The 20,101-nt window shown below is 35.1% G+C and overlaps 1 protein-coding gene across 5 annotated transcripts in view; it reads right to left on the reverse strand.

Moving 5' to 3' along the window:
* The window catches only part of VWA3B (von Willebrand factor A domain containing 3B), a 200,918-nt gene that overhangs the window by 81,542 nt on the left and 99,275 nt on the right, over positions 1-20,101 (reverse strand). For all 5 annotated transcript variants that reach the window (XM_074300331.1, XM_074300333.1, XM_074300335.1 and 2 more), the window contains 6 exons: positions 19,846-20,027; positions 16,114-16,268; positions 11,149-11,287; positions 9,995-10,126; positions 5,332-5,430; positions 593-775 (listed from right to left, as the gene is read on the reverse strand). In XM_074300331.1, the coding sequence (XP_074156432.1) occupies positions 593-775; positions 5,332-5,430; positions 9,995-10,126; positions 11,149-11,287; positions 16,114-16,268; positions 19,846-20,027 (890 nt within the window). The remainder of the gene's footprint in view (positions 1-592; positions 776-5,331; positions 5,431-9,994; positions 10,127-11,148; positions 11,288-16,113; positions 16,269-19,845; positions 20,028-20,101) is intronic.

Here is a 20,101-nt window from a genome sequence, read left to right on the forward strand (position 1 = left end):
CATCATCCTTAGAAATATCTTCAATGATATTACATGATCTCAGGATTATAGATTGAGAGTAGGTAGAGACCTTAAAAAATGAATTCTTTCATTTTATAGGTAAGAAAACTGATGAAGGGTTCAATGACATATCCAAAGTCCAAAAATTACACAGGTAGTGTTTCTGTAGCAAAATTTGAACCCAGGTTTTTCTTGACTCCAAGCTCAGCACTCTCCTTATTTTGCCACCTCATAAGGACCTAAATAAAATGTACACATTCAACTTTTGCTGCCATCTTCTTTCTTCTTCCTTCCTTAATGGGCAGAAAGACAAGCAGCAGCTCTCGCTCTTCCTATGGTCAAGTTAGGGATCATTTCATCTCTAATGCAGTAAAAGGATAAACGACCAGTCTGGGGACGGGACAAAATACACAAAATACACTCTGACAGTACCCAAACCAATAGAATTAGCCACAACCAGGTTGTTAGGGAGGCATTTTGTTGTAGGGTTTTGCTGCTACTTTTCTAATAAGATGAAAATAATAGTTAACTGACCTCAGGTCTATAATACTAAATCAAATAAACACCTCCTCCCCATCAGATGAACTCTTACCGCATAAATAGCTGGGTCCAAAGGATCGCGAGAAACAAAATGTAAGTAATGGAATTCTCCTCCAGTCTTGAAGGAGAGCTTCTTCAAAAAATCATTGGCATCTTCATCATGGTAATTGAGGGAGATTGTATGAATAGGAATTTTCTTTTGAAGTTGGATTTGAGCAAAAATTGTTTCTACAGGCTATTGTAGGTTATTTTTAAAAGATAGAAAGAGGTGGGATGAGGAGAAGGGGAATTTGAAGGAGGAGAAAAAGAGTGAGGGGAAAAGAGGAAGAGAGAACGAGAGAAAAAAGGAAGGGAAAGAAGAAAATAATTCCTTAGTACACATGCCACTGTGACAACAGCAATTTTCAATTTATAATTTCATGACTTAACAATGGATTTTCTGGTTTAATTTTAATGTCAGTGATTTGATTGTGGTAAAACGCAGGTAAAATCAGCAATTGATAATGTTTTATGAGTTTAAATAAGCATCTGGACTTATAAGTTTTTGTGCTTTAAAAAAATTCCATTTAACTGTCTCCAGAGCAGGTGGAAGATAGGATAATGATTATAAACCAGAAGCTTAAGAGAAACAAATCAATCAATAAGCATTTATTTAGGAGCTTATTTTGTGCAAAGCACTGGGCTTTCCAGCATTGTACTGAGTGCTAGAAATACAAAGGCACAATCTCTGTCCTCAAGGAGATTATATTTGAACAGAACCAGTCTCATGTTTATTTGAAACAAAGGAATGTGAAGAACTACCTTAGCATTCATGCAGTCTACAAATGGTATACTAATGCCTCCTTCTAGGATTAATGAGGTCACGAGAGAGCTGGGAAGGAAGAATGAAATAAGGGTCCATACCACAATCCAAATTCTATAGTTTTAAAGAATGGACCTGATTCTTTTAAAACCAAAATTAACTTACAGAGAATTCTTGTTGTTCAAGAATTTTTCACCTGTAAAGTTCTGCATAAAGTCAAGTAAAATGAAATGTACTGTATATAAAGTTATAGTAATATTCTGGGATGACCAGCTGCTCAATGACTCCATTATTCTCAGCAGTACAATCATCCACAACTACTCTTAAGGACTTATAATGAAAAAAAAAAAAAAAAAACACCTATCCATACCCAGAGAAGAAACTGATAGATTGAAACATTCTCTCTTTCTCTGTCTCTCTCATTTTAACTTAATTTGTCTTGAGGGTTTTTATTTTCATTAGGGTAGGAGATCTGTATTTTCTTTCACAACTTGACATTTATGGAAATGTTTTACATAACTTCACATGTGATTTCTTAATTATGGGTAGGGATAAGGAAGAGAACCTATAACTTAAAAATTTTAAAAACAAATATTTAAAAAATATTTTGAATGTAACTAGTGGAAAATATTAAATAAATTTAAAATTTTAAATAACAAAAAATAAAAATTAAAAAAATTAGAAATAGAATAAAAAATATTTTTTTTCCCAAAAGTTTAGGAAATGAGGCTCAGTGCACTGCATTTAAACCTTTGTCAGTGCACCATAATAATTGCCAATCGTTGGTCATTCCCACCACCTGCTTCTTATGACCTCCAGCAGTCAAGCCAGGGATAAACTAACAAAATTTCCAAAGAGGTCAATTCAACTTAACTAAACACATAATACAATTCATATTTATAATGGCATTCTAAAGGTTCATGGAGCCATTTTCACTTTGTGGTCACTCTGTAACCATTTATCAATTGGAGAATGGCGTGAATTCTTATAAATTTGAGTCAATTCTCTATATACTTTTAAAATGAGGACTTCATCAGAACCCTTGAAGGTAAAAATGTTTTCCTAGTTTATTGCTTCCCTTCTAATCTTGGCTGCATTAGTTTTGTTTGTACAAAATTTTTTTATCTTAATATAATCAAAATTATCTGTTTTGTGTTCAGTAATGAACTCCAGTTCTTCTTTGGCCACAAATTCCTTCTTCTCCACAGATCTGAGAGGTAAGCTATCCTTTGTTTCTCTAATGTGCTTATAATATCACTTTTTATGTCAAAATGATGAACCCATTTTGACCTTATCCTGGTTTATGGTGTTAGGAGTCAGTCAATGCCTAGTTTCTGCCATAATCGTTTCCAATTTTCCCAGCAGATTTGTCAGACAGTATGTTTTTATCCCAAAAGCTGGGGTTTGTGATGTCAAACACTAGATTACTATAGTCATTGACTATTTTGTCCTGTGAATCTAACCTATTCCACTGATCAACTACTCTTATTTCTTAGCCAGTACCAAATGATTTTGATGACTGCAGCTTTATAATATAGTTTTAGGTCTGGCACAGCTAGGCCACCTTTCCTTGCATTTTTTTTTCATTAATTCCCTTGAAATTCTTCATCTTTTGTTCTTTCAGATGAACTTTGTTACCATTTTTTCTATATCTGTAAAATATTTTCTTGGGAGTTTGATTGCTATGCACTGAATAAGTAGATTAATTTAGGTACTATTGTCATGTGAATATATTCACTGGGCCTACCCATGAATACTTAATATTTTTCCAATTTATTAGATCTGATTTTATTTGTGTGGAAAGTGTTTTGTAATTGTATTTATATAGTTCCTGATGTTGCTTTAGCAGACTCCTAAATATTTTATATTATCAACAGTTATTTTAAATGAAATTTCTCTTTTTATCTCTTGCTATTAGACTTTGTTGTTAATATGTAAAAATGCTGATGATTTATGTGGATTTATTTTGTATCTTTCAATTTTGCTAAAGTTGCAAATTGTTTCTAATAGTTTTTAAAGTTGATTCTCTAGGGTTCTCTAAGTATACCATCCTATCATCTGCAAAAGAGTGATAATTTGGTTTCCTCATTACTAATTCCTTTTATCTCTTTTTTCATATTGATTTTGAGAACCACTTATTAATATTATCTGTTTCTATTATCTGTTTATTTATTTTGTTAATTATTTTCCAATTGCATTTTAATCTAGTTTAAGATATACTGGAAGGTTTTTTTTGTCCACAATATATGGCCAACTATATGTTTTCTACCTATGATTTATATTATAGCATTCTATGTACAGGGCTCATTAAAAGATATAAAAATGAATATGACATTTCTGCCCTTAAGAAGCTTTCAGTCTAGTAGCCAACTTCAAATTCATGTTCTCTTGTTTGAAGAGGTTCTGTACATCTACTCATAATCCTCTTCTTGACTCTTTTAATTAATAAAGAAAAATTTAAAAATTAATATGACATACACTAAGCTAGTTGCTGAAGATACTAGTATAAAGAATGAAATAATTTCTAATAAGAGATGAAAAGTACATATATAAGCACATGCAAGAAAATAAAAGCTGGGAGGCAGCTAAGTGGTGCAGTGGATGGAGCACCAGGCCTGAAGTCAGGAGGACCTGAGTTCAAATTTGGTCTCAAGACACAACACTTGGAAGCTGTGTGACCCTGTGTGTAAGCAAAATCACTTAACTCCAATTGCCTCAATAAAACAAATAAATAAATGAACAAAAGCTGGATACATGTTTTCTTAAAAATACAAAATAATTAAAAACAAGGTAGTTTCAGAGGGGGGGCACTAGCAGTTGAAAAATCAAAAAGATCAAAAAAGGCTGGAGGGGAGCCTCCAGCATGAGGGGAGTAGTAATGACCATTGAGATTGGAAAGTTTGGTTAAAGTTGTGAATAACTTTAAAAGCTAAATAAAGAAGTTAATACTTTATCCTAGACATAATAAGAAATCATTGCAGTTGATTGAGTAAAGGATGATCAAATCTACATTTAAGGAAAGGAATTAAGATGGTAAATTATGAGGGCCTGAACTGAGGAGCTAGTTATGTGAATGGAAAAGGGAGTTAAATGAGATTAGAGTGGAGGCAGAAACAGAAAGATTTGGCATCCACTACATTTCCAGCAGTATGTATTCCAATTTTTTTTTAATCCAAAACCCACAAATCTTTACTTTTAACAAATGACCTATTCAATCTACTAAAAAAATGGATTCAATCTAACAGAATCTTTGAACTTACCTCTTCTCTACTTCAGAAAGAATTTTTGTGGGCTGATCTCATAACTAGCCTTTCCATATTACATTATTTCATATGAAAATATATTCTATGCTTCAACGTGTGATTTCAGTTACTCATCTTCCATGACTTTTTAGAGAATTTGTGAGGTGAAAAGGGAACCCAGCCAGATCAGGCATAGCCACTGGCTAGATATTCATGAATGAGTGGCTTTGTGTTATTATATTGAATGGTTTTTAAGAGGAAAAAGCTATTCTGTTCCATTTATCTAAACCTTGTAGTAACCTTCACTAATGAATTACATTCTGACCAAGGATAAGATAGTGATGAGAGCAGAGGGAAGGGGGAAGAAAATGATGAAGTCCTAACAAATAATATTAGCCCAGGTTATAAAAATACATATAGGTATCCCCCAATACACTTTCCTTACATATTCTCATCAGATATTATTCAAATATATATTATTCCATTGGCTAGAGCATGTAACTTTTCATGCAAAGCATCTTCTCTTATGTATAACCTTAAGAGTTGGTAATCCTTGTACTCATCTTTTCCCAGTATCTTTAGATGGGAAAGCTAGCTTCCAAATAAAAAAGAAAATGTGGCAACTTTCTCAACAGTTTTTAAACTAGAATAGGTTTTAAGGAATCTGGACGCTCAGCTCATTCACAAAGTGCTATTTCAAATATTTCCTGCTGCTTCTTCCCTTCTATCCCATGGATAAAATAATACCTGATCAGGTCTCCCATCTGTCAGGATATAGATTACTTTTGTTTCTCTATCAGCAAAAGCAGCTTTAAGGGCATCCAATGTATTGGTGGAACTTCCAACCTGAGAGAGTACGGGTAGAAGAAAAGATTAAAAAGAAAGAAAACATTGAGATATTACTAAGCAGAGATAAATTTCTCTCATATTTAATTTACTCATCCAATCATTTGCCAAATTGCATTTCTTTCCATAGGTTTCCATTGATCCCTAAAATCACTGATTTGGTCCAGACTCCCATCACTTATTAGCCCTTTCAAAAATATCCTCCTCATTAAATATCCCACTTTCAAAATCATCAGTTAACTATCCTACTAAAATCATCCAATCAATAAACATTAAATATTTAATATGTGCCAAGTACTGATACACTAGGGATACAAAGATGAAAATAAAATAGTCCCTGCCTTCAAAGAACATACATCTTATAGGAACACACCCTACCCCCAATACACACATACATGCAGTTTGATATATACAAAGTATTTATAAACAAAATGTAATTTTGAGGGGGAAGTGGTTCCAGTTGGGGGAAAATCATGAGATAAAAACCAAAAACAAATGGTTTCACTTGAGCCAAACTTAAAAGGAAGGAAGGAAGGAGAAGGGAAGGAAGGAAGGAAGGAAGGAAGTAAGTTGGAAGGAAGGAAGGAAGGAAGTTGGAAGGAAGGAAGGGAGAAGGAAGGAAGGAAGGGAAAAGGAAGGAAGGAAGAAAGGAAGGAAGGAAGATGAAGGGGGAAAGGAAAGAGGCATTTAATAAGTACCTATTATATGCCAGGCACTATGATTTTACAAATAGTATCTCATTTGATTCTCATAATAATCCTGTAAAGGAGGTAATGCTATTATCTCAATTTTTTAGTTTAAGAAACTGAGACAGGCAGTCACTAAATGATGTGGCCATAGATAAGTGCCTGAGGCCCATTTGAACTCGGGTCTTCCTGATTCCAGGTTTGCCATTCTACCCACTGAACCACCCAGCATGAGAGCATCTAGGTAAGAGATGAAGTATCACATATGAAACAAAGAAAGATTCAAGTTGAACAGTATATGAGGAGGAATGATGTGTAAGCCAGAAAAGATAGAAATGGATTGTAAAGGATTTTAAGGGACTAACAGAGCATTAATATTCAATCCTAGAAATCACAAAAAAACTACTAGAATTAATTCAGTAGAGAATTAATTTATAGCTGGGACAGCTAGGTGGCAGTTTGCTGGCCTAGGAATAAAGAGGATTGGCCTCAGACACTCAGTCTGTTACCCTAGGCAAGTCACTTAATCCTGTTTTCCTCAGTTTTCTCATCTGTAAAATGGGCTGGAGAAAGAGATGGCTAATCATTCTAGTTTTTTTGCTAAGAAAATCTCAGATGGGGTCACAAAATGTTGAAAACAAAAGCTGGTTAAACAAGTTGTGGCATATAATTGTGATGCATATTATTATGCTAGCAGAAATGATAAGCAGACTGATTTCAGAAAAATGTAGAAAGATTTAGATGAACTGATGCAAAATGAAGTGAACAAAACCAGAACATTGTACACAGCAACAGCAATACTATATGTTGATCAACTGTGAATGAATTCTCAGCAATACAATGATCCAAGATAATCCCAAAGGACTCATAATGAAAAATGCTATTCACATCCAGAGAAAGGATTGATGGAATCTGAATGCAGAATGAAGCATACTATTTTCATTTTCTTTGTTTTTCTTTCTTTGTTTTTTTTTTTTTTTTCTTTTGGTCTGTTTCTTTCACAACATGCCTAATATGGAAAGATGTTTTACATGATGTACATATATAACCTATATCAAATTGCTTATTATTTTAGCAAGGTGGAAGTAAAGGGGGGAGAAAAAATTTGGAACTCAAAATTTTTAAAATTGAATCTTTATATATAATTTGGAAAAAAATAAAACATCATATTTTAGAAAAAGAAATTATTGAATGACAACAACAATAACAATAAAGAGTAATCAGACCTGTGTTTCAAGAAAATCGTTTTGCTAGCTACGTAGAAGATGGATGAGAAAAAGGGAACTATTTCAGTTTGGGAGAACAATTAGAATAGACCAGATAAGAAATGATAACAGGTACTGTTGTTTTTGTTGTTTTTAATTTTATGCCTCTAAAAGGGAGAGAGACTGCAGCATAAAAGATAATTCAAATTACGCTGAGGTTAGAATTTAGTTCCAATGATTCCAGGAAGCTGAACAACTTATATTGGATATTGTCGAATACTGTAAATGCTTCTATCTGGACATGTAAAAGACAGCTTGAAGCCCTTATTATGGATTATCTGTCTTGAAGATATGGCTTTTAATGCTGTTTTATCTATGTGCTTTTGTGGGTGAAAAACTAACTTGGTTACTGTTTCTTCAGCTGTCAACACAGTTTAAATACACTGCCTAAATACCTCTTGGCATAGACTTAATAAGATTATCCATCCCTTCTTCACCTCTCTTTCAACCCAGATTTTCTGCATGTTACCTGTCATTTGATAAATGCATTGCTCTCTTTGCATTTCATAAAATTCGGCTGGATTCCAAAAATATTCTGTTATATTATGGCTCTGAGTTCACATAAAATAGACTATTTGTTATTTAAATGCCTAGTACTGAAATGTATCTCAAGTGCCTAACAATATGCCTAGAAAATAGTAAGTACTTAATAAATGCTTATTGATTGATTTGAAAGTGATCTTAGACCTACCTCTCTCATTTCACAGAAGTAGTTAAGAAATAAAGCTAGAACTTTAAAGTGGGCCAGATCATGAACCTTTATGAACTACAGATTCTGGACTTCAACTGAAGTCCACTTAGGGCACTATGCCATAAAAATGAAACTTAATCTAGTTTGGGAGCTCATCAATTCATATTTTAAAAGTTATACAAACATTTTGGGTTTTCATCTTTACTTGCCTATCTCTAGTGATTTCATAACACAGAACACACCATATTTACATCTTTTAAAAGTAATGAGAACAACATATAGTATAGCTGATTTCTTGCAAATTCCAAATTAATTTAATAGCATCTGAACTAATGGTTTTCTTGAAAGCTATAGTTATTAAACCACAGAGCATAGGATCATGGATTTAAAACCAAAAATGATCCCAGAGACCCTCTAGATCGCCCCTTCATTTTAGAGACAGGGAAATTGAGACCTCTAAAGATGAAGTGATCCTTTCCAAAATCATATAGATGAGTTCAAATCAGGATTTGAACCCAGGCCCTCAGGCTCCAAATCTAAAGCTTTTTCCACCACATCACCATTTTTCATACTTCTTGGCAATTTCATCAGCTATTAATTTGAACAATTTACCATGCTTGAAGCATGAAATGAGCACTTTCTTTCCCAGGACCAACCAAGTTATTACTTGGCACAGAATTTTACAGCTACTGTTACTTCATACTGTAATTAGTCCTTCGTTTTTTAACAGAACCTCCAGGGAATGTGACTGCTCTATATGATGGGAAAGGCTTAGCTTTGATTAAAATTCAGAGTGATCTGCTATGTCTCTTGCTCCTTGATAAATCTGGGTCTCTGAGGTTTGCCATCTGTACTGTTTTAAAGATGGCTATAGTCCATGGCCACATTTGGCTTATCAAAAAAACAGATTTTGATCTTTTTCTTAGTGCCTTTTCAAGCATCTGGTTGACTATTTGGATCCTTAAAAAAGTATTTAAAAAATGAAGGCTATACAGTCCAAGAAAGTAGAAACTTTTGCGAAAAGGGATATCCTTTTTAATTGACTATGTATTTTACCAGCACAGTAAGATGTTATAAAATTTTATTTCCTCTAAAATGTTAAGCCAAGGGTGTAGCTCTAGAAAATCAAGAACTATCATTATGGTACTATGATTTGGGCCAATCTTTTTAAAAAATCCATATGATATTATATAGAGATATAAATTATTCATACTCTGGTCCAGTGATCCTACTACTAGAAAGATACTGTAAAAAGAATATTGACAGCTCAAGCATTGAAGATACAAAGAAAGGCAACCCACTAGATTCAGCAAAATCTTGATATATTATCAACTGATTGAATAACTGCCATGTATTCCTTGTTATTAATTTCAGTCATGTCTAAATCTCTTTGTGACCCCATATTGAGTTTTCTTGGCAAAGATACTAGAGTGATTTGCCATTTCTTTCTTCAGCTTATTTGATAGATGAGGAAACTGAGGTAAATAGAGTTAAGTGACTTGTCCAGGGTCACATAGCTATCATTCAGTCTAAGACTGAATTTGAGCTCAGGCCCTCCTGATTACAGGCCCAGTGTTCTATTCACAATGTCACCTCACCACCTGCTACTCCTTATTATTAAAAATGAACAGGGGCAGCTAGGTGGTGCAGTGCATAGAGCACCAGCCCTGAAGTCAGGAGGACCTGAGTTCAAATCTGGCCTCAGACATTTAATACCACCTTAGGTGTGTCACCCTGGGCAAGTTACTTAGCCCTAATTGCCTCAGGAAAAAAAAAAAAAAAGAACATATTTATATACCAACTCTTATTCTGGCATCTCAAAGCAGTTTTCTAAGAATTTAGATAAATATATAGATAAAAAAAAGAATAGATTCAATCCCATTCATTAATGCTTCTTTTCTAAATGATAATCTTCATTTTACCTCAAGGTTTTTAACCCATTCCTTAGCCATTTTCAAATTCTCTTCATTAACTTCAACAAGTTTCTCTTGCCAAGGAACAGCCTTACCATCAAACTTGACAAAATTGATTTTTTTTTTGAATACCAGCTGCTCCTGTAATAGACAAATTTTATTCAGTCATAAAATATTCATTCCCCCAATATAACAAAAGATTTGGAAAATTCACAGAATGATAAATAAACATCAATGACAATGAATGGAGTGAACTTTTTTTTAATTGTGGATATTAAAATTTATATTTATTAAATACCAATTCTTTAATAGACATTTTATTTCAATCTTTTTGATTTCGTATGTAAATTGGAGTTAAATGAGGCATAATGTACTAAGTCATTAGCCTCTCTCTCTCTCTCTCTCTCTCTCTCTCTCTCTCTCTCTCTCTCTCTCTCTCTCTCTCCCCCAAAGTTCCACTGTCCAGGGGACAGAGCCAAGAGAACTGGTGATGGTTCGAGATGCAGTGGATGACCTTTGCAATGTCTAACTAAGCTCTAAGGGTCCACAACAATTGTAAGCACTTCACCTGCCTTTGTGACCATTGAAACAAATTGTTCTCATCTGCCCATTCCATCAGGGGAAGCTTTTACATGCCTAAGGTAGGTAGCCCCCTAACTCACCATAGAGTTTGAGACCCTTTGGTTACCCTCAACCTGTTTTAGCTTCGTTTACTTATAGTCTGGATGCTGATCACCCATGTTAGGAAACGAAAATAAAACGTTTGTGGTAAAAATCTCTGCTTTACCTTATACCACAGATGTCAAATCTTCCACATTGGGGTTATGAAGGAAATAATAAAAGAATCACTATCCCTCCCATCAATGAATTTTTAGAGCAGAGATAACTAAAGCAATGAGAGAGGATATCATCTGCTAAGCCTTCCAAACAAAGGGAAGATCTACTGATTTTTATCATTATAGAAGGTTGAAGAGGAGCCCTTCTGAAATTTTTGCTTAGGAACCTAAACTCTGACTTCATACAATCCCTGATTCTTCTTCCCCACAACTTTAAGTGCTCAGCTCCCCATCAGTCCTTTATCCCTCAGTAGATGATTACAGGCTGAGGCAATATTGCCAGTAAATAGGTCCCCAAAGTCAGGGGAAGTGACTACTTTCTCTAACCTTTATAAGCTGAAAAATCTTTTCTTTCACCAAGGGCAGTTTATTTTTCATTGAATGAGATGTATCGATGAGAATGTAGATGAAATCTTCAAGCACCAGTCCAAAGAGGCTCTGGCTTCCATTTTGTAGCCATTTAATCCTAGAGATAAGAAAAAGGAAAGGTAGGGATGATAACAGAGTTAATGGTCAGCAGAGAAGCATAGTACATTTCAGAAGTATTAATGAAACATCCAGTGAGAAATTCAATAGATCTCCAATGAGCTCTATCTATCACCCTATCTTCCCAGATGAGTGCACGAACTTTACTTATTCTCTTTGGGATGTGACCTGAATCAAAATTTTTCAATGGGCCTAATTAACTCTCTCTGTTTTCCCCAAAGACTACAAACATAATCAAGAAATACAAACTTTATTATAGATTCAAGTAAAATATAATTAGAGAAATAGATTTGATGAAGAAATAAAACTCTCTATTCATCCCAAAGCTTTTCAGTAGGTTTGATGTTCAAATTAATTATTATTGCAAATCATCTGAGGCAGGGATGGGAAGGAAATAAGCGTTTGATGAAGAAAAAAAAAACCCTCTATTCATTCCAAAACTTTTCAATGGGAATGATATTCAAATTAATTGTTATTGCAAATCATCTGAGGCAGGGATGGGAAGGGAAAAAGCATTTATATGGTGGCTATTATATGCCAGGGACTAGGGTATGTACAAATATGATTTTATTTTATCCTCACAACAATCCTGGGGTAGATGCTACTGTCCCTTTTTTATACTTGAGGCAATTAAGGCAAACAGAGGTAAAGGAGCTTTGCCCAGGGTCACACAGCTAGTAAATGCAGAGGGTCAAATTTTAATTCAGGTTTTCCTGACTCTTAGTCCAGAACTCTCTATACTGATACACCCAGCTGCTAACTTGAGCCACTGTTCCACTTCATTTGTGAATAAAGAGATACCCAAGAACCACCCACATTCAAGCTGGCAATGCCAGCAGATTCTTCTGGCTCTCATAAAACATATGAACAGTGTCAAAGGATGGGTGAATAATATTCTATGACCAAGATCTTGGACAACTGTAAGAATAGGTCTTCTTCTGCCCTCCCTCCTCAGGCAACTTTAAAGAAACATGGAAATGAGAATTTGGCTATAAGTATAACTCTCATTCATAAAGCTCTTAAAAGCTAAATGGACTTCAGGAGACATGGCCATGCAGAATTTCAGGGTTAATATCCTCCTCGATTCTGCTAATTCAACAAGAGTTTTCTTTATTTATTTAGAGAGTATTATCAGAGACTTCTCTGGCTCCTTGAGGCTGATATATACTTCAGCTGAACTATGTCTAAAAATTCAGGAATATTACACACAGCTCTGGTTTCTAAGTGGAGGGTGAAAAGAATAATGAATAGTAAGGTTAGAGCAATGGAGTTAGTCTCTCACACAGCTTTAACCCTTTTTCCTTATAGGTATATAAGTACTGACCAAACAGTCTAGGTATTCTAATGGGTAAGAAGCTGAAGATAAAAGCCACATTAAAAGGATTCAGTAAGAGGGCATCCAGCCACCATCAGTGATTGAAAGTCACCAAGTAGAAATTAATTGCATACTGGGTACCAGAAGAACTGGTAGGTATAATTTCTTAATCCCTGTCAGCAGCTACAATGAAAAATCATGAAAAATGGGAGAGGAAGGTATTATAAGACTGGATATTAACAAATGTCCCGATTTTTAAAGGACATAGGAAGCAAGGGGTGTTGTGGATAGTGTTGGATTTATCATCAGGAAGACCTGTCAAAATCCTGTTTCACTAACTGCATGATCCTGGGTAAGCCATTCAACCTCTCTCATCCTGAATTTCCTTGTGAGATGGCCAGTTCCAAATACAATAGTTCTTAACCCAAGGTTGACATATTTAAAAAATATTTTGTTGACTGTATTTCAAATATAATTGGTTCCTTTTATAATCTTATGTATTTTACTTTATGTCTTTCAAATCATTATGAAAAGGGGTTCAGGTGCTTCCCTTAAATATCTCTGGCCTAGTATCTCCCTTCCTGTAATGACAGGAATAGGAAATCTTCTAGATGCACTTAAGCACAAAACTGTCTACTCTTTCCACCTTGCCACCCCCAGTTATCTAAAGCTTCACCAAGCAGCCAATTGATAAAGATGAGAAGGACCCACGTGTTTGCACATAAACAAGAAGGAATAATAGAGAGCTTGCTGGAGGTGATCTCTCCATGGGAAGAGATTGGTTAAGACCCCTTCCTCCTCCTGCCCTGAAGAACATGGCACCCAAAGTCCTATTGATTTCCTTGGTTCTAACCTTCCTTTCCTGTTACTCCCCCCATCCCTACCCATGTCTCTGCCCTAGGCATTTTATTCTATGCCCTGTGTCTCCCTTGTGAGAAATAAAATGGGTCACAATTACTTTATATATTATTAGTCTGACTCTTATTTTGTGAAAATCTCCTTTAATTCCCTACATCGATGGTGTAGTATTGGACAGAAGCTCTTCATTCTAAAAGCAACATTCATATTTGAAAATAAATGAACATCTTGTATTTAATATTTGATTGCCCTTTATTAGCCCATATTCCACAGAAACTATTTTTTGTCCATGTTAATAATTTCATGCAATAGGAATGATAAGGCAGCTTGCAGAGCAGATTAAATAGGCCTAGGATTCCTAGATTTACATCTCACCTCTAACACAAATGGACAATGTAACCCCAGGCAAATCAGTGTTCTATACATGGATACTCTTTGCAGCTCTCTAAGACATTAGATTACAGAGTCCTGTAGTAGTAAAGGGCAGGAGTATGCTAGTAAATGCTTAATGGCTCTCCAAAAAAAAAAAAAAAGATTCTGTTATGACATACTTTTAGGTTTAACTTGCATTCTTAACATTTTCTCCATCACTTTCTAAATCTAGACAATCAAGGGATATTAAATTATGCCCTGATTTTATAGCATTTGCCAATTTCTAAGGTGTAAAGACACACAATAAAAATTTAGCAATGATTCTCTCCTTGTAGGAACTGGCTCCAGCAAATCACCAATAGAAGAAATTTCTTCATCTGAGAGTTTTCTGTGCCAATAAAATCAAAGGTCTAGTTTTTATTCTCTAAGGCTCTTCCTATCCACAAACCAAATCTAAAACTTATTATCTCTCCTCTGAGGTAGAAACTGAAATGGAAATGGAAAAAAAGTATCAACATGCATTTATTATGTGATAAATTAACCTATTATATGCACAACACTGTGTTATATATTTTGGATAATAAAGGAATACAAATCTAGTTCTCAACAACTTAAGATAACATCATTGGAAGTTCATGGCTCTCATAGATGATTGCTAAAATATTATTATTCTCTCCAACTGTCTTCATAATCCAAAGACAGCTTCCACAATACAATCACAGATATCATCAGGTTTGTTCTAGAAGAATCACAGATATCAGAAATGAAATTTCTCATTATCTCCCTTCTGGTCTGTAATGGCTGTTTCTGAGTATAGGATCCTCCAGAAGAGAATACAATATAGTTTCTAACCTACACTTCAGAATGAGCATGGATAATAGAAAAGAATAGGAAGTAGACATAAAGAGAATGATATACACACCATGGAAATCATCATCCTGGGACAAAAAGCCCTAAAATGAGGGTTGGGATATGGGGGAACAGGTTCCAGCCTGAGACTAAACAATGTTGGAGTCCAAGTACAAATGAGCAGCAATCTCCTGATTGCTGAAGCAGAAGAGACCCAGAGATTATTTCTTAGTGTGATTTCTTCCCTTTATACTGCTCTCCAGACCATCTTCCCCCTAGCCTGAGAGAACTCCTCAGGGTTTCTATTTGTCATGTAGGACCAGAATCTCTTTAGCAAAGATCAGTATATCAGTTAATCTTATTATCTGCCTCGTGTCCTACTGTAAGGGAATCTGGCCACTGAGAGAGCAGGACTCAGAGAAAGGAAGTTTAGATTGAGAGAAGGGGAAAGTGGGGAAGGTAGAAGCAAGGGGCTTCCCCTAGTACCATCCTTCAAGATAAGAGAACCAAAGGAATGCATTTGATAGCTTGAGCACTGAAAGGGATTAGATTTCTGCTGAAAGAATGGTGGCAAGGGAAGGAGGTTCACCTAAGGTGAGTCCCCTCTTGTTCACTAGAGTGGTAACCTAGATAAGGAGGGATTGTGTAAATAATCTTCCTGACAGATCATCTACAAATGATCAATTTATTATATTTTTTAAAACAGACTAAAGAACCTTGCTTGATTACATAATCTGACAAGGATGTGAGGAGTTATATGTACTTCTTTTAAAGATGAGAAATAGGAAATTTCAAACAGCACGTCAGTTTTTTGTAGTTTGAGTTTATTCTTTTAGCAGATGCCTTGAAATAGAATATTCAAAGATGCTGATGATAATGCACAATGCACTTAAGCATGAGGACAAAGCACTTCCATTTTCTAAGCATGTTCTGTAACATGTAACAGTAGTGTGTCCCACCTCATAACCATATATTTTATTTATCTTTTTTCAATTCAATTCAAGAAACATTTATTAAATATCTACAAATGTAAGTTCAAATAAATTGTCCCTATGCAAACTAGTACTTTGTGCTGCTTTAAGGGTCATGCACCTAAGGATATTATATTTATCTTTTTTTTTTTTTTTTTTTTTTTAAATAACATCACCCCAGGATGTTCATTCTTCAGGAATGAAGTTAAAGAAGTCCTGATATGTAAGTTATCTTCCTAGTCCCAAATAGACCAATCCATTTAGTAAATATCACCTAATGGTCCTTTTATTTGCACATCATCTGTGTAGTAAAAACACCAAACCCAATCAAGGACCCAATGGTCCTTGCTTCATCATATTTACACATAACAGGTGGAAATCTTTTTGAAATTCAAGGAAGAAATGACCTGCTTTGTTTCTGAGGGGGAAAAAAAAACTAACCTTTTCTCAATTAGCTCCAATGCATTGTTCATCTTCTCTTCATAAGCTTTGCACTTGTCTGCAGTGACATAAACATGGACTATAGTCCCATCCTTCCAGGGAGTGTGCACAAACTTGTTACAGTATTTTGCATGGACATTTTTCTTATTTGGTTCCTACAGAGAGAACAGCAACAATAATAACCAAAAAGAAATCTTACGTCCCTAAAGAATGTAAAAGCAGCATACTACAAACAGCAGGACATTCATGGCACGGCCATATGGAACCCTATTACCTAATTTGTCTCTATAGTCACTGAGACTAGTCATACTCTTAAAAAATGGCTATAGGCATTGAATTAACCATTAATTTAACAAGCAGGTACTCAATATCTGTCTTTGTGGAAGCTAGTATTCTATATTCTATGTGTAATACAGAGTAAAAAACAATTCCTATCCTCAAGGAGACAAGAAAGAAGGAAAGAGGGGGAGAGGGAGAAAGGGAGGGAGGAAAAGAGAGAGAGAGGGAGGGAGGGAGGGAAGGAAGAAGAGAAGGAGGGATGAAGGAAGGAAGAAAGGGAGAAAGGAAGGAAAGAAAGAAGGAAGGAAGGGAGGGAGGAAGAGAGAGAGAGGGAGAAAGGAAGGAAAGAGATGGAGGGAGAGAAAGAGGGAGGGAGGGAGAAAGGGAGGGAGGAAAAGAGAGACGGAGGGAGGGAGGGAAGGAAGAAGGAGGGATGAAGGAAGGAAGAAAGGGAGAAAGGAAGGAAAGAAAAAAGGAAAGAAGGGAGGGAGGAAGAGAGAGAGGGAGAAAGGAAGGAAAGAGATGGAGGGAGGGAGAGAAGGAGGAAAAGTATTAAAATACTTAACAATGTGCAAAATTCTGTTTTTAGAATTGTATATGAAAAAAAAAAAGCAAGACAGTCTGTCTTTTCAAACAGTTCAGTTCTAATAGGGGAAAAGAAGCAAATATGCTCCAAAACTATATCATTTGATGATGTTTCCTGAAGCAAAGGTTAAGGGCTTACTCCTCTTTATGTCTCTACTCCTTTATTAGAATGTTTTATGCATAAGTAGGAGTTCATAAATAATTGTTGAAGAAACAATTTTTACTTATTTAGTATTATTTAAACTTATAATATGCTTTCTCTAAAACCTCAATAAGACATGGATTGTCTCCATTTTACAGATAAAGAAGTCGATGAAAAAGGACTTGGACATTGTCACTTTCAGAATTTGAAACTGGGTCTCCTGACTCAAAGTCCAGGACTATTTTTCCCATGCACATGGGAGTGAGTGAATGGCGTTGGTAAAATTGGGAGAGCAAATATCAAGTGAGTAACACATTATTATAAGAGTCCAGAGAAAGGAGGATGAATTTTGGGGTGGCACTGTCAGGGAACAGTTGTTTACCACTTTTCCATTTTTGGAAAATTGTATAATTATAATAAACATAAAAACTATTATTTGCATATTATATATATGTATATATTTAGGCCAATATGGACAGGAAAAAGCAAAACTGTACCTGGAAACCATTAGTGAACCACAAAGATTGAAAAAAGAGGAGAAAAGCATCTTATTGGCCAGCCAATAGATCATTTCAATTCCCCAAAGAAGAAATGTGTCTTAGATTCAGACATATAGTCAGGATAGCTACGTACATGTACAGTGCGATTTCAAGAACTTTGGAAAGGGTGCCCCTCTCCCCAAATGTCTCTTTAACCTTTTAGGCGGATAGTAGGTAAATTATAGGGCCTCTAGTCATAAAGACTTGAATTCTTAGCCTCAGACACTTTAACCTCTGTTTGCCTCAGTTTCCTCATTTGTAAATTAGGGATAATAATAATAGCATTTGTCTGAAGATCAGATGAGATAATATTTATAAAGTCCTTAGCACAGTGTCTGGTATGTGATGAATGGATATAAATGTTTCTTCCCTTACTTTTTCCTCTTAGTGATACCTGAAATTAGAAATGCATGCTCTTTTCTCATAATAAATTAAGATACCTCATTAAAAGATAATATCTCAAGCTGCATCGATCGTTAATCTTTAGTATAAATGAGTTTGCAAAATCTTTTCCTTGGTGTAAAATATGATTATTAAAGGAGAATACTGGCAAAAAGTCAATCTAAGTAAAAGGAAAACTGGGGACAATGAAAATAAACTTTACCAACTTCATAGTTTTGCTTCAGACCAGCCCCTATGGCCAGCAATTGCATAGTTTCAGAAGAGAAAACAACCTTATATATATCACTTCAAATATAAAAGTAAAGCTTAATATTTGAAAAGATGAGTTGGAGGTGGAGGAGGACTAAGGCTCAGATCTCTGTTCCACTTTACTACATCTGTGCTACTTACTCGTAACATTATCTGGGACAAATCCAATCTCATAATAACTGGGCACCTACTTTATGGTGTTGGCCACCATTCACTGGAACAGATGGTACAAGATACACTTTTAAGGTGACAGGAAGGACAAAAAAAAAAAAAAAGAGTGAACTCTTTAGAGAAGTTCACTGGTTGTAACTTGGGAACTCTAATGGGCAAATTTTCTACCTAAAGACCTGATCCATTCTATGTAGGGTTGATCCTAGATTCTTGAATGAATATCAGCAGAGCCCAAATTCTAACAATTACTACCATGTTGGAAAAAATTCAAGGATGGTCCCTGAAAGGGACTGAATTAACATTCTGAGGACTGGATAATATGCCACTTAGTAATAATAATAACAGCTAACATTTATATGGAGCTTACTATGTTCCAGGCACTATGCCATGTATTTTATGATTATAATCTCAGTTGATCCTCATGTTAACCCTAGAAAATAGGTGATATTATTATCCCCATTTTTGTCCTTATTGTTCAGTTGTTTTAATCATATCCAACTCTTTGTGACTCTATTTGGGGTTTTCTTAGAAAATATACTAAAGTTCTTTGCATTTCCTTGTCTAACTCATTTTATGGATAAGGAAACTAAAGCAAAAAGGATTAAGTTATTTACTTAGGGTGACATAGCTAGGAAGTATTAAAGGCCAGATCTGAACTCAGGTTTTCCTGATTGCAGGTCCCAGCTCTCAATTCATTTATGGCAACTAGCTGCCCCTCAGCCCTGACAATTCACAAAACAAAAATAAGAAATGGAAAGAGCAGAGTTCCCATTGGGGACATTGGGTTATATTGTTGTCCTGAAAATCATTAATATTCTCTGAAGTTTCTATTTTAGTCTCATTTTAAATTTTAGTTTTACTGTTAGTTCACTTATAACCATTCATTGATTTGATCTTTTTTCTCCATATTGGGACAGTTTTGAGAAATGTAAAGTAGAGTTGCAGAATAAGAAAATCAGAAAGGAGTGGAAAGAAAAGAGAAAGGGAAAGAAAGATGTTGATTTTATGGGTGAAGAAATGAAATCCTATTTTGCCCAAGTTCACAAAACTAAAGTAACAGAAAGTCAAAACTTGAAGAGACATCTTCTAACTTCCAAATTCAATATCCTTCTACTCTGATACTCTCAAAGAAGGAACAGTCATCTTCCAGGCAGTCATCACAATTTTCAGCCTTCTATCCCCCAAGGAACTGCCTCTATGTGGGTTTTTTCTTTACAAATTTCCCTCAAACTCTGATTTTAATTAAGATCCTTCCAGTGGGAATTAGAAAATGAATTACATGCATATGGTACCATTGACTATAGAGAACAGGAGAGAGTAAATGAAAGACTCTCTGATTCCTTGAAGTTTTTACATTTTACTTACAGCACAGGTCTGCAGGAACACATTATCAGGTTTAGCTTTTATGTCAACGACTCCATCAATGTGGCGAAAGGAACAGTCAGCAAGGATATCATACGCAGTCAATTTTTGTGCTTTCAAGCCATATTTCTGCAGCCACTTCTTGGAATCCAGCCTGTCTTCCAGTGATGGCTCTGATGACAATTCTATTTTAGAAACACAGTTCATTGGCTAATTACATGAGCAGTTCTCTATGGAATCTACTTTAGTATCCTTCCTA

This window comes from Sminthopsis crassicaudata, chromosome 3, assembly GCF_048593235.1.
Source record: "Sminthopsis crassicaudata isolate SCR6 chromosome 3, ASM4859323v1, whole genome shotgun sequence".
NCBI lineage: Eukaryota > Metazoa > Chordata > Mammalia > Dasyuromorphia > Dasyuridae > Sminthopsis > Sminthopsis crassicaudata.